A 25,492-nucleotide genomic window follows, 5' to 3' on the forward strand; every position below is an offset into this window, starting at 1 on the left:
CCGACCGCTGTCAGGCTTTATAACACCTGCACCACCTGAACCATGTTGTACTTGTAGTCAATATGCATTTCTTTACACTGTACTCTTTACTTGCGTATCTTGCTTGCTGCTGTAACAAGTAAATTTCCCCGCTGTGGGATAAATAAAGTACAAATACAATACAATACAATACAATATGATTCTTTTCAAGCAAGACCCTATGTATGATTCTTTTTATGATTCTTTTCAAGCAAGACCCCACGTATAATTCTTTTCACCCAAGACCTCACTTATGATTCTTTTTATGATTCTTTTTAAGCAAGACCCCATGTATGATTCTTTTTATGATTCTTTTCAAGCAAGACCCCACGTGTGATTCTTTTTATGATTCTTTTTAAGCGTATGATTCTTGGCATTACTGCGTTTTAATATTCATTGTTTCCATGTGAAGGGAGTGCGTATGGAAATGATCCTGTGGGTTGGAAGTACTGTGTTTACATTTCAATGTACTATGTAGAGAAATATTTATTCACACGCAATATCCCTCCCAAGTACACTTCTATACAACACTCAAACACATGGCATCTGTAAAGCCCTGCTTTACATACAACATGCATCGCCACACAATACTTTACCATAGCACTACACTACCTGCAGTACAATGATGCAAGTCCAACAATTACTGCATTTCAACACACAATCATGTGCTCAACTTCTTTTTCCACTTGGAAGCACGTGCATGTTCAATCATGCTTCAGCATTGCTGGCCTCATGCTAACATGCTAACATGTTGCACATAGCCACTGTTCCTGTCACTCAGACACCCCCACCCCCACGCCAATCTCTGGGCATGGACAGCCAGGCAAGACGATGGAGCAGCTGATTCACCACATCTGCTTCTAACTAAACAACTTTTATTTACTCTACATGACATTTAACACCATTCTCAGACACACACGTCACACAGCACTATTCCTGTCCACATACACTCTCTTGGATTATAAAACAGCACAGCCTTCCTGTCGCATACACGATCTTTGATTAAAAAAATAGCACAGCCTTCCATTTGTGTTGTTGCAGCTAAAAATAGCATAGTTTTCCTATCACACACACAATCTTTGATTTGCGCTCTTGCAGCTAAAAATAGCAGATTGTTGCTGTCATATGGAGGATGTTTGACAAGTGCTAAGGTTGCAATGAGGGACGTGTGACACATGCTAATGGTATGATATGCTGCTAATTGTATGACACGGTATGATATGCTGCTAATGGCATGATATATTATGATATGCTGCTAATTGCATGATATGCTAATGCTATGATATGCTGCTAATTGCATGATATGCTAATGCTATGATATGGTGCTAATTGTGTGATATGGTATGATACGCTGCTAATAGTATGATGTTGAATGCGATGCTATGATATGCTAATGGTATGGTATGGTATGCTATGCTATGATATGATATGCTAATGGCATGATGTTCTATGCTATGCAATGATATGCTCGTGGTATGATATGGTATGCTATGATATGATATGCTTGAAGCACTCTCAAAGTTCAAATGTAGTTAGAATTTTAATGATCAACCTATGAGGGTGGACACAAGAAATGATGAAATGGCTCACTCGTATTTCACTCATCTGACCATGCCTCCTCGTCCTGGCACAGTTTGGCCGTAGCATTTTGGTACCCTTGTTAAAACACATATTTCGCTGGCTAATATCTACTGTGGGTTCCTCATATGCGCTACAGGAAGGTAAACACACGCTGAGACAGGTGGCGCTGCACACGTCTTCAACATGAGTATACAACACCCTCTACTGGCAGCAGTAGTACAGTACATACAGTAGAACACAGCACCCAAAGATCATTGTAATACTCCCCAAGGACACACAACACAGTGCACATTCATACACTGCTAAGAAAAAACATGATAAACTGCACTTGAAAAATCTGCAAAACAGCCAAACTGCGAAAGGTGAACCGCAACGTAACGATGGAACTCATGGTACTAATACTCCAATGCCAATACTAATACTCCAATACTGATACTCTAATACCACCACTACCACTCTAATACTAATGCTCTATCACCCACACTAATACTACCATACCAACAATAATACTCTAAAACCAATACTAATACTCCAATACCAATAATGATACTCTAATAGCACCACTAATACTCTAACACTAATACTCTAATAGCACCCCAATACTCTAATAGCACCACTAATACTCTAACACTAATACTCTAATACCACCACTAATACTCTAATACTGTCACTAATACTCTAACACTAATACTCTAATAGCACCACTAATACTCTAATACTGTCACTAATACTCTAACACTAATACTCTAATAGCACCACTAATACTCTAACAGTAATACTCTAATACCACCACTAATACTCTAATACCGTCACTAATACTCTAACACTAATACTCTAATAGCACCACTAATACTCTAACAGTAATACTCTAATACCACCACTAATACTCTAATACCGCCGCTAATACTCTAACACTAATACTCTAATAGCACCACTAATACTCTAACAGTAATACTCTAATCCCACCACTAATACTCTAATACCGCCACTAATACTCTAACACTAATACTCTAATATCACCACTAATACTCTAATGCCACCACTAATACTCTAACACTCATACTCTAATACCACCACTAATACTGAATGCCCAAAATCAGCACACAGTATTTCAAAAAGTAAAAACAGTAGAAACCTCCATGTTGTACAAACGTGTTGTATATACTGTACTGTACTGTACCTTCAAGTGTATATGCATTCTTTTCCAATAACCCTGTACAGTATATGCTATATAGATACATACTGTATATAGCGTATTATTTATGCACATGTTGACCACAAGGCTTTATTTTAAAGTGCATGCACCGGAATGGCCCGTCTGCCTTGCTGGCACTTCTGCATGTGACCCAATACGTGACACGTCTTGTGGTGACGTTCACTCTTTCTTATTATCGGGAGAATGAACAATAAAATGTGTAGTCAATTGACGACAACTTGTCACCTGCTAAGCCTCGCTAAGCTTGTGTGATCGCTCACGTTTTAATCTCATTCCACTTCCTGGTGTTTTGGTTTAGAAGCCATCTTGCTAGCTCAGAGCTACGACCGGCTATGAAGTTCATGGGACACATGGATCATCACCACAACTCTTGTTATTCTAATACTTGTAATACTGGCTCGTGTGTGCAGCTGTAGACCGTGGTGTCATCCAGGGGTCTCCAACAGTACTGCAGCTTGTAAGCCAGCAGCAGCTCACAGCTGATGTTGAGTATTTCACCAAAGAATATTTGCTTCACCTCTTAGTATCTTCATGAGTGTTCTACTCCAACAAGACACTTTTATTTAATGGCAAAGGAGCACACGAGTGGAGATGTTCCTTGTAAACAAAGTGACATTTAAATGTTGGCAGTCACATAAATAACAAATAGCTTCCTTTGAGAGCTTCCTTTCAATTGCCTCCAATACGGCTTTTGAATCACACCAAATGAATCCCGCATTTGACATTTCCTCCCCCCGAACTAAACACATGAACTCCATTCCCAGGGAAAGTCCTTTTTTTTTTAGATGGTTTAGAAGGGGCCTCAAGGTCAGCCTACATGGCTGTAGGGGTCGAGAGGCGGCATGGGGTCCTGCACCGCCTCGTCTTCATCCATTCTCTAGGCGTGCAGCACCTGCCTTGCTTAAATACAAGCCCCCCCCGGGCGTTCCATCTCACTATATATTATACACAGGACATGATAGATTTCTATAACCAAAACATTCCAATTGTTATTTTGTTAATTGTGTTGTTTTGAACTAAATATATTCTTGAACTACTCATTCCTGTGTATTCGTATTAAAACAGACATCAAATCACATTTAGTTGGTGTCAGACATTACAAAGTGTACTACCACAGTACTATTACAGTACTATTGCGCTAAACAGGTCAGGTGACAGAAGGAGGTCCACATTTTAGCCTTTCAGTTGAAAAGCTGCCATCAAGCAGCCATTAAAGGAACACGTTTACAAATGTCACTTCATCTTCTGCTGATTGCTGAAAAAAAACATTAAATAAATAAGTTAGAAATTACTCATTTAAAAAAAAGTTATTTGTCATAAAAAATAAAACATTGCAGGTGCAGCAGCGGCACGACACAGCGGCAGCAGCCCCATGCAGCCCCATGCAGCCCACCACCACAGCTTCAAAATACCCTACAGGAAACCCTGAATAGTTTAGTTTAGTTTAGTTTATTAAGGACAGTGTGCAGTTTCATTAAAAAGATGTCTGCACCAGATTTAGCTCAGAGCTAATTTCCATCTGCAGTCCTCACATCATAAAATACAATACAAAAATACAATAAAGTGAAATACAAATACAAGAAACCACATATAAATACAAGGTACAATCATTAAAAAGCTGGTGCAGGATAGAATCATAAAATATAAGCACTTCTGAAATAAACAATCTCAAAACAATTCTATACATTAACCAACACTTAAAGTGCGTGCATATTCATAAGTGCATACAGGTAGTAAACACACCCATATTTAGCAGCAAAGTCATTGAGACAAGTTGAAAGCTGATGTGATAGTGATACTGATACTCCACTGATGATACTGATACTAATACTCCAGTGCTGATACTGATACTCTACTGTTGATACTGAGACTCCAATAGAATAGTAATACTACTAATATTGGTACTCTACTGAAGATACGCATTCTCCAACAGTGATACTGCTACTCAATACTGATAGCCCACTGCTGATACTGATACTCCAATACTGATACGGACACTCCAGTACTAATACTCCACTGCCAATACTGATACTCCAATAAGTGATACTGATACTCCACTGCTGCTGCTGATATTCCAAAAGTGATACTGACACTCCACTGCTGATGCCGATAGTTCAATACTGATAATGATACGCCAATAGTGATACTGCTACTCCAATACTGATACTCCACTGCTGATAGTGATAGTCCACTACTGATATTGATACTCAAATACTGATACTCCACTGCTGATACTTCTACTGCAATAGTGATACTGACACTCCAACTGATTCTCCACTACTGATACTGATAGACCAGCAGTAGAATGATTCCACGGAGTGCTGATATGAGGTCCAGGATGATCTTGTGTTGGAATAAGACCCGGTGTACTTCATGCTGCTTCATTCATTAGTGTCCTTTATGTTTGCTGAATGCAGAATGTAAATCCAAAGTCACCGTTAATGGATAAATACACCACTAAACATGACTTTGATATGATTCATGAATACCACTTTAATCCTATGTACAGCAACAACATTCATTCAGCTACTTCTCATTTCTTGCCAATATTGTCAGTACAATAGTAAACACTCTCCTCAGCCACGGTACCTTCATCATAGCATGACTACTTCAGGCCAACATTCCCACTAAACAGTAACAGTCATATTTACATGCTATTTCTGCACCAATGTATTTGGTGACATTGGACACTGAATACTATTCCCTCTAAACAAAACAATAATAGTACCATTTACATCCTCCAGTGTATACTTAATACTGGGCTCAGATACAGTACCTCCTGTGCATCTGGACCAAAGTGGACCCCCTTTTCAATGACAAAACCAGCCGGACTGGGATTTGACCCGTTTTGACCTGGAAAGTTCACTTTAGCAATTGGAGATTCATGTATTCATATATTTCATAATGTGACCTGACAGTACATCAGGATCTGGAATACCACACCAAGTTTCATCTGGATTTGATCCAGATTGAAGTACACTAGGATTCAATCCATATTGAGATTCATTGGGAACAAAATGTAAAAACAATCGATGTGACAAAGGCATGGTGACCCCCCCAGGACCTGGTCTTGGTCTTTGGATTTCAACTTACAGCGGTCCAGTTCTTCCTATAGGTTGGCACCACGTACACCGGCTCATGTGTTGTAGCTATATGCTTATCTATATGTTGTATCTACATGCTGTCCTTGTTGTCCCACTATGTTGTGTCTATATGTTGTCCGTGTCACGAGGCGTGGCAGTGGCGCGGAAACGTCACGTAAACTGGCACGCGCAGAAGAAGAAGCAGAAAGTAGACATTTATGTGGACAGAGAGTAAAAAGTGCGAGTCAGACGCTGACGAGGGGACTTGTGTTGTGTTTTCAACAAGAAGCCGCTAGCTAACTTTTTCTTACCTCCCACTCTCTCACTCACTCTCTTCCTCCTCTTCTTCGACGCTTTGTCTTCTTGTCACCAAAATATCCCGCGTGTCTTTCGTGTCTCCGAGTGCAAACAGACTATTTGGTCCAGGATTCCGTGTGTCTTATGTCCCTTGTCTTTCTGCGTGGAAAGGACAACTGCATTCCTTTCTCCGGCAGCCTGGCACGGGAGCGCGCTCCCAGGGATCTGGGCTGGCCATAGACAGCAGCGTGAACGCGCACCTCTCAGACTGGGGTGGGCTTGGTCTGGCAAAAATTCGCCTTTTTTTTTAAGTAATCAATTTCTTTTTCTCCATGTCCTCTCTAAAGTTTCAATAAATAACAGCATAAAGCGTGTGTACATTATACACGGTGCATGTGTTTGTTAACACCCGAAGGACAATAAAGCAGCCAAAAAAAACTTTAAATGTTACCAGTTATTTCTTCCAATACACAGTTACATATACCAACAGTAAATGTTACCAGCTGGCCCCTGTCCTCATAGGTCCAAAGTTACTGGGATAGGCTCCAGTCACCTGCCATCGCTAACGGGAATACGCACTAACATACTTTATGAATGAATGAATAACTATGGTGTAATATCAGGATATAAGACTGGGAGGTTGCTGTGGAGTATAGACCTGATCCTCAAGGTTTCATTGTGCCCCCGCAGTGTGGTAGTACCGCACACCAGAGTACATTCACACATGAACGCGCTTGATCTGATGTTAATTCTAAGTACAAAAGAAATGACTAAGTGTCACTAGAAAGTTACAGTACCAAATAGTTCGATGTCACAAAACTGATTGTAATGACTTTTAACAACATTGTGTTTCTATACCGCTTAGGTTCCTTTGGGTATCACTGCACCAGGGTCTACTGACATCATACCCCCCAACACCCAAGGGAGAGGTTTTCTTTAAAGCCTCTCTATGTTGTTAAATAAGCTCTGTTGGAAATGCCATAGATATTCGTACATATCATAGATCAGTGGTCACCAACCTTTTTGAGCCCGAGATCCCTGGTTTTGGCCATATACATATATACATATACATATACAGTCAAACTTGTCTATAGCGGCCACTAGAGGGAGTCTGCAAAAGTGGCCGCTATAGACAGGTGGCCTCTATAGACAGGTTGGCGTCCAGTTTGAATGTTGACCAGTAGTGGGAAAAAAAAGAAAAAAAAAGGAAAAAAAAATACTAATAATGTTGACCAGTAGAGGGCACTGCGGACTGCGGATAAAAGTTGTACAGCACTACTAGGCTTGTTATTATCATGGTTCATGGTTTTAATCCTGAACATGCATATGAGTCAAACAGTAGCACATCACATAGTACAATTCACAATTTTGCATGTCCAAAAAGGAGTAGGAAGAAGCAAAGCTTATTTAATCCTACCCCTCATCAGTTTCACATCAGTTGCAATACATTTATTCACCTCTTGTTCTTCCAAGTGTACTTTGTAGGTCTACATGACAATGTAGTGCAATCATAGCCAAGGTTTTTACTTACTAAAAGGAAGCTAGAGGCTTAATAATAACTGATAGAATATATCCACGACCCACAGAACAAAGCTGTGCTAGTAATGTCTTACGCTTGTTTTTAATATTTTACTTTTTATACGGCAGTGTCATTACAGCTTTAGTTCATCAGGAAGTGACGGGAAGTGACGGTGGGCGTCCCGAGCAGGAGAGCTAGGCTCAGTGCTAGCTGTGAGTTTGGAGAGAGTTGGGAAGTGTGTTTATGTTGGCGTGGATGTAAAGTCCTGCAGTGTTCTCCGCTGTTAATAAAGCCATTAAAGTGCATCGGCGACGTGAGTCTCTCCTTCCCCACAACAAGCGGCATTACAGTATTGACCAGTGCACACCAGGAAATAAACGGTGTCATTTCTTACAGGCATTGGCTGGACAGCTATGTAGTGGGGCTTGTTTAACCCTTGCCTTGTGGGCAAGCAGGAAGGAGAGACGATGCTGAGAGATGTGTGTGTGTTCTGAGCTGCTGTCTGGTGGCCGCGTTCAAGACTGTATATGTATATATGTATATATATATGTATATGTATATATGTATATATATGTATATGTATATATATATGTGTATATGTATATATATATATATGTGTGTGTGTGTGTATGTATATGTACATACAGTCAAACCTGCCTTAGCGGCCACCTTTATAGAACGGCCACCTGCCTATAGCAGCCACTGGAAAAAATAAAAAAAATATATATATATATAGGGAGTCTGCAAAAGTGGCCGCTATAGACAGGTGGCCTCTATAGACAGGTTGGCGTCCAGTTTGAATGTTGACCAGTCGATCCTGCTGAGGGTTGAAGGACCTTTCACGGCTCTGTCCAGCTCTCCTGGAGTAACTACCTGTATCCTGGAATCTCCTCCATGCGTCCAGGTACCGCAGTAATGCCCTGGTCCAGATCTGGGAGATCCCCCAGGGCACCATCCGTAGTCTCATTAGGAGCATGCCCCCACGTTGTCAGGCATGCGTACAAGCACGTGGGGGCCACACAAACTACTGAGAATCATTTTGAGTTGCTACAATGACATTTTAGCTAAATGGACCAGTGTGCTGCATCATTTTTTCACTTTCATTTTTGGGGTGTCTTTGATTTCCCCCCCTCTATAGGGTGATCATTTTCATTTCTATCAAATGATGTGGCATAATTTTGTTACTAATACATCACCCACTTATTATCAGGAAACATATTCAAGATCATTTTTCCCCCAGTTTAGATCTGATGTGTTTTCCAAGTGTTCCTCTAATTTTTTTTAGTATATATATATATATATATATATAATGTGACTTTGCAACAAGAGAGCACGCCAGTAGACAGGTAGTGTCAGCTGGCAAAAGGGAGGAAAGAAAAAAGGAGGAGGCATAGTGGTGACTGAAAACAGGAAGCCACATCATGTTGACTCAACAATAAAAATAGTCCTAAACTTTTCATCTTTGCTTCATTGTGCTGTTCAGTCATTGTACACCAGCAACTTCACTTACCGTAGGTGAAATGAAGGCGTGTCAGTCATGCGTTAAATAGGTTATGTGAAGTTAGGATAAGTTTATTTTTATTTATTTATTTATTTTCATTTTATTTTATTTTATTTTTTTTTACCCCTGTCCTGTCCAGCCTTTAAAGCAGATAGAATTGTAGATCTAAATGCCGTCAAGTGCTCAACAGATTTACTCTGGCAGGGAGAAGTGTGATATACACTTCCCCTGTTATACAGAATTTATTTGACTTTGATGCTTGTTAGTAAGCAAATTTGGAGCAACCGGACCGGAGCAGGAGGGGACAGACAAGAAGAGAAAAGGAAACAGGGGCAGGTGCGGGGATGAGAGGGGGACAAAAAAAAAAAAGAGACAAGGACAACAGCAGCAACAACAACAATTTTGACAACAAGAACAGAACAACAGAGAGATACAGAACTACATCAGCAAATAAATGTCTGTGACAACTATAAAGACGAACAAGGACATAAGGACAAAGGACAAAACAATATCAACAACAACAATGACAATGCTGTCAATGACAATCACACATAATAGTAGTCATGAAATGATGAACTATGATAGTGATTACAATGACAATACTGCATTGAAACAGTCACACATACTGTAATAGTAGTCATGAAATGATGAACTATGATAGTGATCACAATGACAATACTGCATTGAAACAGTCACACATAATAAGGACAAAGGACAAAATAATGTCAACAACCACAATGACAATGCTGTCTATGACAATCACACATAATAGTAGTCATGAAATGATGAACTATGATAGTGATCACAATGACAATACTGCATTGAAACAGTCACACATAATAGTAGTCATGAAATGATAAACTATGATAGTGATCACAATGATAATACTGCATTGAAACAGTCACACATAATAGTAGTCATGAAATGATGAACTATGATAGTGATATCAATGACAATACTGCATTGAAACAGTCACACATAATAGTAGTAATGAAATGATGAACTATGATAGTGATCACAATGATAATACTGCATTGAAACAGTCACACATAATAGTAGTCATGAAATGATAAACTATGATAGTGATCACAATGACAATACTGCATTGAAACAGTCACACATAATTGTAGTAATGAAATGATGAACTATGATAGTGAACAGAATGATAATTACTGTAATGCACATCATTGTAAAAAAAAAACTATAGTCATACTGCTGATATCACCGTCGCTGTAATAAAACCAACAACATAATAACACCCTGGTTAACTCAGTGAGTAATGTGGGGAAGTACGTATGTACTGTGAGTGTGCATATGTACGTGTGTACAGGTATCTATCTCTGTATGTGGGTAAGACTTTATATATATATATAAAGGTGCAAGAATGTGTGGGCCGACACAGGGCCGCCCTGGGCAGTAGGCACACCCTCCACCCACCCGGCGGAGGCACGGGCGGCAGAGATGTATCACCCAGCACTCGACCCCACGGAGCAAACCCCTGTATTCCCCCCCCCCCCCCCAAATAAATCACTAAAACAAATAAATAAATAAAAGTGCACGCACATACACACTCCTACGCACCCACACGCACGCACATACACACTCCTACGCCCCCACGCACATACACATTCCTACGCACCCAAGCGCGCACGCACACACACACACACACGCACGCGCACACACACACAGTGGTCGACTGCCTGACACCCGGAAGCCTCACCCTATCCCCCGTTGGTAACCCAAGGAGCAGCGGAGCCGGGGACCCCGGGGTCCCAGACATACAATCCAGAACCCAGGCGCGGAGAGCGCGAACCGCCGGGGAGCAGAAAGACACCAGGCCACACCCTCCCAATGGTAGGACGTCGCCAACAAGGCAGACAGAGGAGCCAGCAAGGAGGAAAGCGGGAAGCTGAGCAAGCGGGCGGGAAAACGGGTGAGCAGCCAGGCGAACCACCACACAGCGCCAACCAACACCTGCGGGCCAGCAAACCCCGAAGAGGGAGCGGGCGCACCGCACCCCAAGCTGCAGGGAGGCCAAGCACCAGAGCCGAGAAGGCGAGACCAGCAGCAGACCAGCCGACGGACCCCACCAACCACCAGAAGCCAGACCAGCCACATGCCACCAAAGCCGACAGCGCACCACCCGCACACCGGAGCCCCACCCCCGACAAGCCCGCAGACAGACCGGGGGAGGCGAGGACACAGACAGCGGCCCAGCAGAGCACAAAGCGCAACGGCGACAAACGCTCAAGCGCCCGGCAGAGCACAACCCCCTCCAGCGGGCCGGGCCCCAGGGCACACGCCTCCCCCACCCCCACCCCGCCACCCAGGCCCACAGTACCCACAAGCATGACCAAGCCCCAACCCACCAGCCGGCCCGGCGCCCCACAGCCGCCGTAGCGCAGCAACCACAAGCCCCCGCGGCAGCACACGGGCCACCCGCAGCACCGGCACCACCCCCCGGAGACCACCGAACCCGCCCCAAGAGCACAGAGGCGCCCGCAGCACGTGTCAGTCCAGGGGAAGCACTGCAAGCCGCCCCCCGCGGCGCAAACCCCGGCATCACCAGGCCCCAGAGGGCCACCCCAGGGAAAGGCAGGTGAACCAGACAAAGGCATCCCACAAGCCAGGCCACCCCGGGCGAGCCACCGCGACGGCTAGGCCCCCGGCCACACCGCCGACCCTGGCGGGCAGGCGCCGCGGAACAGGCTATGAAGAGGACAGCTATGAAGAGCTGGTCTCTGTGTCCCTGAGGGGTGTATCTGTGTGCATGTATATGATAGGGGCGTATGTGGATGATAGCTAATGATGCAATTAAAATCGGGGGACAGCTGCCGCTCGGAGGGCCCCTCACCTGACCAGCCCCCCCAGTGTCTACTCTGCGATTAAAATTGGGGGGCAACAGGTCAGTGACACGGCAGGGGCAAAGGAGCACCGCAAGGCAGCTCCCCTCCCCAACCACGCCCAACCGTAGGCCACCCCCCAAAGTCCTATATGTATGTGAGGTGGTGCAGTGGCACAGGAAGGACGGGGGCCCCATACCCCAACGCCGCCCAAACTGAGCAGGGGGGGACCAAGGACACATGACCAACCGGCCACCCACCACAGCCCAGGCTCGGGCAAGCCACAGGCTGCAGGACACACCACAGGCCCTACCCGGCCCGCCAGGATGCCCAGTCCGGCCCACCCAACCCCCCAGAGGCGATACCCCCAGCGCCCCCCAACACCGGAGCCCCACCCCCAAACCACCAAACACCACAGACCAGTCAAACGCCCCAAGGCAGATCCGACCGCCACCAGGACAGCGGGAACCGCGCCCACGCGCCCCCCGCATACCACCACGGCCGGCAAGTGAGCAACACTACGACGACCACAAGAGGACCGGACCCCACATAGAGTGGAGCACGGCCACACCCACGAAGCACGCAAGCCAGAGGCGCCACGGAGGGACAGAGAAGCAAGCACCGCACGACAGAGCCCACAAGAGGAGTGGCCCCCCGCCCGGCGCCCAAGCAGATGCCCCAATCATTAGGTTATGTTTAACTTAGGTTACATTAAGTTAGGTTATGTCTGAGTTAGGTTAAGTGAAGTTAGTTTATGTTTAAGTTAGGTTACGTTAAGGTTAAGTGAAGTTAGGTTATGTCTGAGTTAGGTTAAGTGAAGTTAGGTTATGTTTAAGTTAGGTTAAGTGAAGTTAGGTTATGTCTGAGTTAGGTTAAGTGAAGTTAGGTTATGTTTAACTAAGGTTACATTAAGTTAGGTTAAGTGAAGTTAGGTTATGTTTAACTTGGTTACATTAAGTTAAGGTTAAGTGAAGTTAGGTTATGTCTGAGTTAGGTTAAGTGAAGTTAAGGTTAAGTGAAGTGAGGTTAAGTGAAGTGAGGTTAAGTGAAGTTAGGTTATGTCTGAGTTAGATTAAGTGAAGTTAAGGTTATGTCTGAGTTAGGTTAAGTGAAGTTAGGTTATGTCTGAGTTAGATTAAGTGAAGTTAAGGTTAAGTGAGGTGAGGTTAAGTGAAGTTAGGTTATGTCTGAGTTAGATTAAGTGAAGTGAAGCTGTGTGTGTTAAGTGGAGGATTAGCAATAAATGAAGCTAAGTGAAGGTGTGTAAGTAATGTGTTAAATGGTGTTCAGGGTTAGGATGAGTAGCAGGTTAAGTTAAATTAGGTGTTAAGTGGTGCTCAATGGAGGATGAGCAGCAGGATTAATGTAAAAATACAAAAGCACCCACATGGAGATATCGTGTGCTTATGTAAACTTTATTGAAAAGACAGAGGAGATAAACAACACGGGCCTTTCCAAAATATCAAGTGCTAAAGATGATGTTGGTTATTGTTTCCTTTGCATGCAGCTACATCAATTAGGTAACATGTATGAAAAAGAAATCAATATGAAGGAGCTACATCATCATCACCTTTGCAGAGTACTAAAAGTGTTTTGGGGCTTGAGGGGACGGGGGGCAGTGACGGCTGAGGGCTGGCATGCTTCTCTTCTTCTGTGATTGGACCCGCCCCAATTATCTGACACAAGAGAAGAGTTGAGTGAATTTGCATTGTGAAGGTCATTTGACATTGACATCAATTCATTTGGTTTGTCTGCTATGTATTGCTTGTTGGTGCACATCTGGATAAATGTTCGCTTCAACTCTTTTTGGGACTTTAGATTTCAGTGCATGTTAACACTACCTGTTTTTATTAGTGCACCTTTTCCTGAAGTGACTTTCTTCCGCCTTCCAGTGGAGTAAAACAGTCTCACATACTGTATATGTAGCGCCACCTGTGTGTGTGTGTGTGTGCATCACCTGTCCAAACGGTTGACCAGGTCTCTCACAGTGTTGATGAGGTTCTCGTGTTCTTGTGGGTTGCTGACAATGATGCTGTGCAGCTTCTTCATGTACGCGTCGATGCTGTCCAGCGTGGCCATCTCTCCACTGCCTGGGCAACAAATGACCTTTCAATCACCTTTATAGTCAGCATTAGTATTTCACAGCAGCATCACAGCGTCCTCCTTGACATCCCGCACCGTGCGCAGTTCAAGAGACAAATGCAAACTATGCACGTAGGATGTATGTAGAGTGCGTGGGTGCTGCGTTTACCTGGTAGAGGCACAGAGGAGAAGCTGGCGGCGAGTGCCTGTCGTAGGGTCTCCAGGTGCTGGTGGAGGAGGCCGTTGCGTCCCCTCTCTTGCATCACGTCGCCCTCCAGCCGCTCCACGGCGCCGCGCATGCTCTCCACGTGCTTCTGGAGCGCCGCGTTGCGCTCCTCGTACTCCATGTTGGTCTTGCGCAGCTGCCGCATCTCGGCCTCGCGGGCTGCAGAGGCGGAAGAGGATGTGGCGTTAGACCGGGATTGTTGGTGTTTATCAGCTGCTCACCTTTGCTGTGGTTGAGGAACTCCTCTGTGAAGATGGGGATGTCAAAAACGCTTCTGTCCTTCCCTTCCGCATCCTTCTGGTGATGCAAGCAACATAGAAGAGAAACAACATTATCTTTTGGAGCTTCAGCCTTCCTTTCATCAACTACGTGAGATGGAAAAGGAAAAGGAGCTACCACCTCATGGAGAACCTCACTGGCTGCCTGGCTGCCAACATCTGCCCGGGAAGGAAAGAGGATAGCAGATGAGTCATCTTTCCTTTCACGGTGCGTGTGAAGAATGCACACGTGTCGGAAGATCTGAGAAGCAAAGCAGTGATGTTCACCTCCTCTGTGTCGCTTCCCCTTCTGCTTGTCTTGGACCTTCCTGGTGAAATGTTTGTAGGCTTCTGTCTTCTGGTACTTCTCCAGCTCCCTCATGTAGCGCTCCTTGTCGCGCTCCGCCTCGTCCAGGTATCTCTGCAGACACGCCAGACGTGCGTGAATGAGAGACGTGGCCCCCATGCGGGCTCCTCGTACCTGCTTCTCCTCTGGGGGCAGCTTGCTCCACTCGTTGCCCAGCATCCTGGTGATCTCCGGGAACGGCACGTCAGGACGCTCGGCCCGCAGCTGTTCCCGCCGGTCGTTCATGAAGCGGACGTAGCCCGTCAGCGGCGCCTTGGGAGCGTTCCGGTCCTTCATGGGCTTCTTCCGCTTCCTCCCTTTGGTCCAGCTGCTACGCCTTGTCTTCTGGGATGCAAAATGACAAACATCTCAGGTGGCTGAATGAAGACAAAAGGCGGAGGAAGTTTGGGACGGGTTTGCTACCTCTTCTCCATTTCTCTGGCTGCTGTTGTCCGTGTTGGCTGCAGGAGATTGCTGCTCATCCATGCCTTCTCAACAACAGCAGGACATCAACATTTCATCCCAATATTTCACAAAGACACGTCTCTCATCTCCAGCCTTGGAAGACTGGACTGGACGGACATCTTTCAAGATAAACCAAAACACGCTGCTGGCAAAGAGCTCAGACTAAACACTAACTTTTCAACTCTGCACAGGAAGTAAGTGTCAAACATCCTGGAGGCCATTCCTGCCAAGACACACCATGGGAAAAGGTCCATCTGCCACAAACGTCCACGTGGGTTTCCTTTCCTGGCTTTTTCCTTTGCTGATGCTCACGTTCTTTCTAACAGAAACTACATAAATATTGCATTGTTACAGCCACCAACGCATATCTGGCCTCTGCAAGGGACACGAATAAACCATGCTGGCCTTTCCAGTGGAATGTCCTTTCTTGGGCCTCTTCCAATCAGACACAAGACGACGCCATGTTTCATGTTCACAATTCAATGTGATCAACTTTCTTGGTGAGCCGAACCAAAAGAACCGGCTCTCTAAAAAGAGCCGATATTTCCATCACGATGAGTTTGCTGCTTTATGGAGCTACACTGCCCCCTACTGGATAGGAACCCTAACAACAACTCCAAAGATGTTTTGTCCTGAATAATTGACGTCACTTTGTAAATATTGCGACAGACACCCGATTTTATAATAAAGAACCGTAAACGTAGATACCCTCCGAAGAGGCCAAGCTACCTAAACTATTAGAGACCGGCGAAAAGTGTTGGCTTTTTAAAGTGAAGCTTTAAAGAGCGGACATATAACAAATACACTATTATTATAATCATTACTATTATTCCTACTACTACTATATACTATTTGCACTATTACAAATGAGTGGAAACAACTTGAATTAGATTGTTGATGACGTCACGATAACATTACTTGCTTTGGTTACGTTAGTCAACAATAAATTAAAGGTCAATTATCACTTAATAGCAACAAATAGCTCTTACATGCATCGTTTCAAACATGAAATCATAGTGAGTGAATGTCAAGAGCTTAACTGAGCGTTAAGACGACAATCAATGGTATTGTTTTTGGCAATTAGCTAGCTAGCTAGCTCTGCTGCAGACTTTAGCCCGTGTTAGCTAGCAGCACGATCCTTGTAAACAAACCAACGTGTACCAAATGCGACAGAGTTTCACACAAATTACATTAACGAGGATGTGAACGTCACGTTAACGACACAACTCAAACTAACCTTTGGGAATGTCAACCGTTGCTGACGGCGAGGGAACGCTCTTCTATCAAAACAATACAGCGAGCCGCTGTCGTAGAGCTGTGCAAGTAGATCGGCTTGCGGTGTCGTCTGTGCAAAATGGACAGCTTTTTGACGTCTTAGCGTGTCATTCCTGGCTTGTTTTTGTTTAGAATCTTCCAAACGGCTGCACTTATTAGGATTATAGACCATTACTTTAAAAATGGCAGCTAAATATGCACCATTGGGCAGGCTCGGCTCTAGATGCTGATATTCTAGACGTTTCTTCTTCGTGGCGAGAACTGACTAAATGACACTTGGGATGTTGCTACCGCGTAATGGCCATTTTGTATACTGCAAATATTCACTACTACATTACTCATGGCATTATTAGTCATTTACGTACATATTTAATATTATTATACAGTACAAAAGTAAAAAAAAACATTCTTTTTCTGCCTTATTCATGTCAAAAACCTCTGACACTCCATTATAACCAACAACAAGCACACACATACACAACATCAGTATGTATAAAATAAACGACACACACATACACGACATGTAGCATGTATAAAAATGATAGAAGTTGTGTTATTGTGTTGGTGTTGAATGAAGACGACCTTCCAGACCAGCTAGCACTGACACTTTGTACACATCTTTAGCTTAGTATCGGCTGCTTTAGCTTAGCATCGGATGCTTTAGCTTAGCATCGGACGCTTTAGCTTAGCATCGGCTGCTTTAGCTTAGCATCGGCTGATTTATCTTAGCATCGTATGCTCTTGCTTAGCATCGGCTGCTTTGGCTAAGCATCGGCTGCTTTAGCTTAGCATCGGCTGCTTTAGCTTAGCATCAGATGCTTTAGCTTAGCATCAGCTGGCTAAAAAAAGCTTCAATCTGCACAGAGACAAGCACTCACTACACACACGCATGAGAATGAAGGTCAATAAATATCAATGATGAAGGAGTCCCTGGACGCGACATAAAGAGCGTTGCCATGGCAGCACTGTTTGTAACGAGGCGACCTGCAGTGATGACGATGAAGAGGAGGAAGCACGCGATCATTTTTTCCCAAAGCCATCTGGGTCGACTGTAGATTGGCCGGCCTTCTCGTCTCCACCTTGTAGGGCGGAGCCAAGGTTTGATGTGACGCAGGTGGACAGTGGACATTCGTTCGTGGAGGACACGCTGCGGGGGCGGGACAGCAGCAGGTGAGACTTCAGGGTACTTTTTTATCTTTAATAAGAAATGTCACGTGGCAATCAAAAAGGTCAAAGGTCATACCTTACACCTCTTGCAGGAAGGCTGCTGACAGACAAACAGGAAGTTGATGTTAGGAAGAAACTGTAAAAAGACAATAAGCCCCCCACCCTGTGTAATACTCCCGATTGGCAGACGACCATAACACCTTAACCTTAACTGACCCCTGTCTTCACCCAGATCTTCAAGCGTTGACTGGAGCTGTGTGCAGTGCCCCCCTGCTCCGAACGCTCCACCATTATCCCAGTGCTCAAGAAAGCCTCCATGTCAGGATGAAATGGCAACACACGTGTGGCCTTGACGTCTGTGCTCATGAAATCCTTTCAGCGACTGGTGTTGAGCCACCTGAAGGATATCACAGGCCCCCTGCTGGACCCCCTGCAGTTTGCCTACATGGTAAACAGGTCGGTGGATGATGCGGTCAATTCGAGACTCCCCAGGGACCTACGCAAGGATCCTGTTTGTGGACTTCAGCTCGGCGCTCAACACCGTCCTCCCTGAGATCTCTGCCAGAAGCTCTCCCAGCTCACGGTGCCGGCCTCCACCTGTCAGTGGATCACCAGTTTCCTGCCTGACAGAAGCCAGCAAGTGAGGCTGGGGGGCATCATATCCAGCACCCGGCCACCAGCACTGGCGCCCCCCAAGGGTGTGTTCTCTCTCTCTTCTCCCTCTACACTAATGACTGCACCTCAGGGGACCCTTGTGTGAAACTCCTGAAGTTTGCAGACGACGCAACAGTTGTCGAGGAGTCTGCAGACAGAGGGGAGGTGGACCAGCTGGTCCTCTGGTGTCGTCAGAACCATCTGGAGCTGAACACACTCAAGACTGTGGCGATGACAGTGGACTCCAGGAGAATCCTCCCTGACAATTCTCAACAGCACAGTGTCTAATGTGGACTCCTTCAGGTTTCTGGGAACCGCAATCTCTCGGGACCTGAAGTGGGCCTCCCACACAAACACTGTACGTAAAAGGGCCCAGCAGAGGTTCTACTTCCCATGTCACTTCAGGAATGTGATCCAGTGCTACACCGCAACCGTTCAGTCTGTCCTGTGCACTTCCATCACTGTCTGGTTTGGATCTGCAACCAGACAGGACAGGAACAGACTACAAAGGACCATGAAATCTGCAGAAAAAAATAATTGGTGACGACATTCATGGTCTATCAAGGACAACCCCACCCACCCACCCCATCAGACAATAGAGGACTCTGCCAGTTCCGTTCCCACAGTAAACGCTACAGGACTTCATTTAGTCCACGTGCCATCCAGCTCTACAATACCACACCTGCCTGTCAGACAGTTCACAACATGATTGCACTGTACTTGTATAAAGTGTACATTTACGTGTATTCTTACACACCATTTGTAAATATGCAAATCTTATTTATATTTTGATTTGATTATATTTCATTCACATTGGACTGCATGTTATGGAAGAGTTTGTTTTCTTTTTCTTCTGAAACTGAGCTACCGTAACCAAGCAATTTCCCTTGTGGATCAATAAGGTCCGTCTAAGTCTAAGTCTTCCCTCCAGATCCTGATGGCCTCATCGGGCTGTGACCTCCAGCATTTACCGCGGCGGTTTGCATCGGAGTGTGAAGCTTCTGGGATGAGACTCAGCATCTCCAAATCGGCGCAGTGTCTGCAGTAATGTGGTCGATGTACCGGACCATTTGACCGAAAGAAGGAGATGGCGGATACAAGCGGCTGATATGAGTTTCCTTCGTAGGGTGGCTGGGCGAAAACCTCGGTCTTCCGGGAGGGGCTCAGAGTAGAGCCGCTGCTCCTTCACATGGAGGAGCCAGTTGAGTTGGCTCGGGCATCTTGTCCGGATGCCTCCCAGATGCCTCCCTGGTGAGGTGTTCTGGGCATGCCCAGCTGGGAGAAGGCCCCGGGAAAGACCTAGGAGACGCTGGAGGGATTATGTCTCACAGCTGGCCTGGGAATGCCTTCGTGTCCTCCTGGTGAAACTGGAGGAGGTGGCTGGAGACCGGAAAGTCCAGACTTCCCTACTAAGACTGCTGCCCCTGCAAGCCGGACCCGGATAGATGAATAAAAAGGAAGATTGTGATGTGCAAAAGGGATAATAATATAATGAGCGTGCAATTCAAGTAAGTGTGTGCGTGATTAATAAACCAGCACATCAACTGCATTTGTAACAAAAAACAGTACTTACATAAAAAACATAACAACCGCTTCCTGGACCTGGACCCATACCGGTCACATATGGAGGGAAGACTTAGACTTCTTCTTTTCCTTTGGGCTTTTCCCTTCAGGGGTCGCCACAGCGAATCAATTGCCTCCATCTAACCCTGGAAGATCCAGATCCTAAGGCCCCCGAACTGGACCCCCTCAACACCTTGGCTGCGCCTACAAATTGTGTCCATGAAAATGATGAACAGAATCGGTGGCAAAGGGCAGCCTTGGCGGAGGCCAACATTTACCGGAAAGAGGAGGACTTCAGGGTGAAACTCATTTCCCCCGGAGCCACTGGGGAGCGTTTTGACTACCCCAGATACCTCAGCCACGCTGATGGAACTATCCGCATTCGTGTCCTCGGGTTCTGCTTCCTCCATGGAAGGTATGTCAGTGGGATTTAGGAGGGCCTCAGTCAAGGTCAGCAGGCCCCCGTCCCCACTGTAAACAGTGTGGACAGGACGCTGCTTCCCCTTTCTGAGGCGTCGCACGGTTCGCCAGAACACCAAACTCCTCCCACACCCGAGTTTTTCCCTCGACCACCGCCGAAGCCGCACGCCGCTTGGCTTTCGGCTACCTATCAGCTGCTTCAGGAGTCCCACAAGCCATCCATGCTCAATAGGACTCCTTCAACTTGACGGCAGCCCTGACCTCTGGTGTCCACCATCGGGTATGGGGCTTGCCGCCACGACTGGCACCGACCACCTTGCGCCTGCAGCTCTGATCGGCTGCCTCAGCAATGGAGGCACGGAATACGGACTCGATATCCTCATCCTACCCCGGGATGCAGGTGAAGACTCTTACTATTTATGTATTTATTTATTGATGAAGTGTCTGTGTGTATGCAAAGTGAGAGCAAACACTAATTCCTTGTTTGTGTAAGAACACTTGGCCAATAAAGCTCATTCTGATTCTCAACTCTTACCTCTGTGCCATTGGAAGAACCATCCTGTAACACAAACACACACATCACACACACACATTACAACAAACACACACTTGTTTTGTACTCACACAAAGGCCGATGCAGTCGTCTCATTGGCTCTAAAGGAGGTGTGGTTGGATGCAAGGGTAGAGTGGTTGAATGTAAAGGTAGAGGTATGGTTGGGCGTAAAAGTGGTGTGGTTAGGCATAAAGGAAGTGAGGTTAGGCATAAAGGAAGTGAGGTTAGGCATAAAGGAGGTGTGGTTAGGCATTAAGGAGGTGTGGTTAGGCATAAAGGAAGTAAGGTTAGGCATAAAGGAAGTGAGGTTAGGCATAAAGGAAGTGACGTTAGGCATTAAGGAAGTGAGGTTAGGCATTAAGGAGGTGTGGTTAGGCATTAAGGAGGTGTGGTTAGGCATAAAGGAAGTAAGGTTAGGCATAAACGAAGTGAGGTTAGGCATTAAGGTGTGGTCAGGCATAAAGGAAGTAAGGTTAGGCATTAAGGAGGTGTGCTTGGGCTTAAAGGAGGTGTTGTTTTGGGTGTAGTTAGCTGAATGGCGTAAGGTGTTTTTAAAGGTGAGAATGCTGTAGAAGAAAATTAAAGTAAAAAGTCAAATGGAGTGAAATGGAAAGTAAAGAGTTAGCATGTTAGCATGAACTCACCGCGTCACGTTGCCCTTCACAGCACACCTAAACACACAATACATCACATCTATGTGTCATATATGTCTCATATCGCATGTGTGATGTCTCACCCACGATGAGCAAGCAGTCGGCAAGATGGCCGAGCCGAAACGCACATGATGATGATGGACACTAGGAGCGCCTTCATGACTGGACAAGCACAAGTGGACATGCTGACTCGTTGGGCGTCTGTCTTATATAGCACAGTGTCCAAGGTCGTGCACTCACATGTTGTTCAGGCTGTCAGACTTAAGGTCACATGAAGGTCGCTGTTGTCCTTGCGTCAACATTTGCTCTTTCAGGTCATGGGAACAACACCCGTCCTGCTTTATTGACACAACCTTCCACCAGCGTCCCTTGTGTGTGTGTAAAGCACTTTTAGTCATGTTAAATGAATTATTCTTGTGAACTCAAAGATCTGACAAGTTTCGCATTTTTTTTAAATTAAAAACTCAAAGATCTGACAAGTTTTGTATTTTTAAACTTACTTTCATGTGTTGTGTTCACTTAACTGGAATGTGGAGGTTTACTCAGTTGATAACGTTTCCCGTTATGGCATAGAAGCCACGGGTTCAAGTCTCAGCTACAGCTTTTAATTTTTCTTTTTGACAATTTTAAGGCAGCAGGTGAATTCATTTGATAGCTGAATGGACTAAATGTGTTTTACAGTGCATGTGATTAATTTCGAGTGTGAACTAATCAGCAGCACACAATAGCTAGACTGCAAGGATAGAAGAAAAACAATTTCAAGCATGCATTCATTCTTGTTGACAATGACTAGCAACGCACTCATGAGAGGAAGGAAATAAGCGATTTGCCTGCTTTACGCTTCCGTATGAGCTGGCTCCGCCCCCTCCGAATGCTGAATGATAATCAGCTTGGTCGGTCCGATAACTCTGAGGAAAACAGCGCCCCTGGTGTTTGGGCAGAGAAGTGCTCGAGCAAGAACGTGATCAAGACAACACGTACTGGGACTTTTATCGCTTCAAACATCTCAAAGTACACAAGTCACATGACAACTTTTAACTTCCTGGAAAATCAACAACAACAACCAGTCACATGAGGAAATGTAGACGCACATCACTTAGATATCGTTAGCATTTACCACAACACTGACACATTTAAAGTCGCGGCTCATTTATCGAAAGTCGTCGGCGGAGAACATGCCCTTGGCCCGCCGCAGGATGGAGTCCTTGGAAGCGTCATAGGGATGCTCTTTGGACGGGATCTCCAGCACGGCCGGGATGGACTGCATGTGGGCGTCGATGGCATGACGGATCATTTCGGCAATGAACTGATTGATGAGGATGATGCCGATGTCGTTCCGAGCCAGGAAGCTCCTGCACAAAAAAACAACAACAAATCAATTGTCTACAAACATCTGTCGTCACATTGATGGCTGTTTGTACGCATGCGCCAGTCTCCGCGGAGGACTAAGGGCTCACCATTAATTACATTACATTGACAAAACAACACCACCACTCTACTATTGTTGTTTACACCAATAACAAGACAAGTTAAAGCTACACGAGAAGGAATAAGTCGTGACTTTTAAAGTAAGACAAGCTATGTTATCCGTTTAACGCTTAGCTATTAGCATGTAGCCTTCTCTTCTTCCAGCCGCATAGCTAAACGATCTCAACGGACCTCGATCGCCCCCTGGCGTTGAGAAGGAACGCGGCGTTTGTCTGACCATGGAATTAGAGCCAGAATACAAACGCTGTGAACTATTCCGTCTGTTTTCGTGCATGTAAGCGTAGCGAGCGTGAACTATAAATAACACATGTGACGCAATACGCAAGAAATACTGTGCTGTGTTGTTGGGATTCGTGTCGTGACAGTAATGATGTGAATGGATGTACGCGTGTGCGGATGATGAACAAGTGAATAAAGTGAGGTAGACATACAGTATATTTCAGTAAAAAAAGTGGAGGGACTCACTTGAATGTCTCCTCGATCTCCGTGATGCTCGTGTCCTTCTCCACCACCAAGAAATTGGGCTTTCGGTTCTTGTTGAGTTCGCCAATCCCACCGAGGAGGAATCCAGTGCATGTGTCTTCATCGCCGATAACAGCGATCAGCTTCCCGCGGCCGGCCATGGCAAGATGAGACTTCCAAATTCGACTGGGAAATTTGCTCGCCAGCTTGGTTGCAAATCACGTGACAGTCAGCACTTCCTGTAAGCGCGCCCCCTGCTGCTCGGAGGCTGCCCGATAAAAAGCAGAGCCGCTTTACTCGACAGTAAGTCTCAGATTGAGTGTAAAATTGTTATTAGTAGCGGTACTATCACTAATATTGATTTGGTATTGAGTGTAACATTTTTATTAGTAGCGGTAATATCACTAATATTGATTTGGCGTACTCCCATTTCCGGCATCCGAACAGGAACGTCGCGTCATAGAAATTCTCCTTTGTCCCACAGCATTGAAGCGCTAGACTTAAAGGATGTAGGCATGGACATCTGGCCAAGAATGTGATAGAGGAATGTTGGGAGTATAATACAACTAAAAGTAATAGCTTTGGGTGGGTAATTAAAGATAAAATAGATAAATATAACATAAAAAATATACATATTAATAATTCTACACCCATAAGCAATATTCCTATCTGGCTATTTCCTAAACCTGAAGTAGATATATATATAACAGAGTTAAAAAATAAATGGAAAGATTGTGAAAAAGGACATAAGTCAAGTCAGTATATTAAAAAGAAATATTATGGTTACTTAGATATGTATACAGATGGATGAAAAAGTGAAGAAGGGAAGGTGGGGGTTGGAATCTATGTACCAACAATGAATTATAGCATCATTAAAAGATTACCTGACCAGCTCTCAGTTTATACAGCAGAAATGATGGCAATTATTATAGGCTTGCAATGGATAGAGGAAATAAAAGCAGATAGAGTGGTACGTTGTGTGGACTCTCTGGCAGCATTATATAGTATTAAAAATATGGAATCAAGTGGAGAGGATTTATTATTAGAAATACATCAAAACCTATTCCAACTACACATGTTAAAAATAGACATAAGATTTTGCTGGGTGCCTGCACATGTAGGGGTGGAGGGGAACGAGGTGGCAGATAAAATGGCTAAAATGGGAATTAGAAGGAATGAAATTATAGATATACCTGCTGGTAAAGGCGAAGTAAAGGCAATAATCAAAAAAACAAATGATGGAGAAATGGCAAAATAGGTGGGACGAGGGTAGTAGCGGGAGAAAGTATTATAAAGTACAAAAATCTATCAGTGCACAAGGGGTGAAGAGAAAAAACAGAAAAGAGGAAATAGTGTTAACTAGGATGAGGTTCAATCACACCGGGTTAAATGACAAGATGTTTTTGATAGGGAAATGTAAATCAAAAGTATGTATGGAGTGTAAAAGTATAGAGAACGTAGAACACATATTACTACACTGCAAGAGATATCGGGAAGAACGTGTAACATTAAGGAAAAGAATTAAGAAGATAGGAAGGGAATGGAGCATTGAGGGTATCTTAGGAACAGGTGGGGAGGGGGTTAGAGATATACAGAGGGCAGCGATAGAATATTTGAAGGACACAGGATTATATAATAGAATATAGATAAGTATTAGAATATTTTAGTATAAGTATTATTATTAGGATTATTATTAGTAGTAGTATAAGTAGTCTCCTCACTATCTAAGTTAGCATAAAGTAAGATACTGTATATGGCCCATGTTACATACTCTGGTACAGTAGGTGGCGGTATGCACCTTTTCAAGTCATGGTTGCAACCCG

General features: G+C 44.8%; 3 protein-coding genes across 21 annotated transcripts in view; all 3 read right to left on the reverse strand.

The window, feature by feature from the left end:
• Positions 1–6,789, reverse strand: part of peak1 (pseudopodium-enriched atypical kinase 1) — a 39,600-nt gene extending 32,811 nt beyond the window's left edge. Inside the window, exon 1 of one of the 2 annotated variants that reach the window (XM_054767443.1) lies at positions 6,210–6,789. The gene's annotated coding sequence lies outside the window, so the exon portion shown is untranslated. The remainder of the gene's footprint in view (positions 1–6,209) is intronic. The other variant, XM_054767442.1, reaches the window with a different exon arrangement.
• A 5,698-nt stretch (positions 6,790–12,487) lies between these two features.
• On the reverse strand, positions 12,488–22,542 carry hmg20a (high mobility group 20A). 18 transcript variants are annotated; one of them, XM_054767506.1, is made up of 14 exons: positions 21,960–22,542; positions 21,803–21,881; positions 21,711–21,737; positions 21,138–21,632; positions 21,049–21,072; positions 17,953–17,976; positions 15,393–17,856; positions 15,105–15,314; positions 14,912–15,044; positions 14,766–14,803; positions 14,588–14,660; positions 14,310–14,525; positions 14,016–14,148; positions 12,488–13,734 (listed from the first exon to the last, which is right to left on the reverse strand). In XM_054767506.1, the coding sequence occupies exons 7-14, from the start codon at positions 15,453–15,455 to the stop codon at positions 13,731–13,733; spliced, it is 870 nt and encodes a 289-aa protein (XP_054623481.1). In that variant the 5' UTR covers positions 15,456–17,856; positions 17,953–17,976; positions 21,049–21,072; positions 21,138–21,632; positions 21,711–21,737; positions 21,803–21,881; positions 21,960–22,542; the 3' UTR covers positions 12,488–13,730. The 18 variants fall into 18 exon arrangements, 16 of the variants coding, with proteins under 16 accessions (XP_054623481.1, XP_054623479.1, XP_054623466.1 ...); XM_054767504.1 differs by having other exon boundaries at positions 12,490–13,734; positions 14,588–14,663; XM_054767491.1 differs by lacking the exon at positions 12,488–13,734 and having other exon boundaries at positions 14,012–14,148; positions 14,588–14,663; positions 14,766–15,044; positions 15,393–15,457; positions 16,672–17,856.
• A 152-nt stretch (positions 22,543–22,694) lies between these two features.
• Positions 22,695–23,909, reverse strand: atp6v1f (ATPase H+ transporting V1 subunit F). The gene is made up of 2 exons (XM_054767508.1): positions 23,673–23,909; positions 22,695–23,071 (listed from the first exon to the last, which is right to left on the reverse strand). The coding sequence occupies exons 1-2, from the start codon at positions 23,828–23,830 to the stop codon at positions 22,870–22,872; spliced, it is 360 nt and encodes a 119-aa protein (XP_054623483.1). The 5' UTR covers positions 23,831–23,909; the 3' UTR covers positions 22,695–22,869.
• Between the last annotated feature and the right edge of the window lie 1,583 nt (positions 23,910–25,492).

This window comes from Dunckerocampus dactyliophorus, chromosome 2, assembly GCF_027744805.1.
Source record: "Dunckerocampus dactyliophorus isolate RoL2022-P2 chromosome 2, RoL_Ddac_1.1, whole genome shotgun sequence".
Classification (NCBI taxonomy): Eukaryota; Metazoa; Chordata; class Actinopteri; order Syngnathiformes; family Syngnathidae; genus Dunckerocampus; species Dunckerocampus dactyliophorus.

What these genes read in the sequence shown, in the direction of transcription:
- hmg20a (XM_054767500.1), bottom strand. Translation starts at nt 15,455, where the DNA reads ATGGATGAGCAGCAATCTCCTGCAGCCAACACGGACAACAGCAGCCAG. An exon ending in GCCAGAGAAATGGAGAAGAG is followed by an intron (nt 15,315 to 15,392) that starts GTAGCAAACCCG and finishes TTTGCATCCCAG; the next exon opens with AAGACAAGGCGTAGCAGCTG. An exon ending in GTTCCTCAACCACAGCAAAG is followed by an intron (nt 14,526 to 14,587) that starts GTGAGCAGCTGA and finishes CCGCCTCTGCAG; the next exon opens with CCCGCGAGGCCGAGATGCGG.
- atp6v1f (XM_054767508.1), bottom strand. Translation starts at nt 23,830, where the DNA reads ATGGCCGGCCGCGGGAAGCTGATCGCTGTTATCGGCGATGAAGACACA. An exon ending in GAGATCGAGGAGACATTCAA is followed by an intron (nt 23,072 to 23,672) that starts GTGAGTCCCTCC and finishes TTTTTTGTGCAG; the next exon opens with GAGCTTCCTGGCTCGGAACG.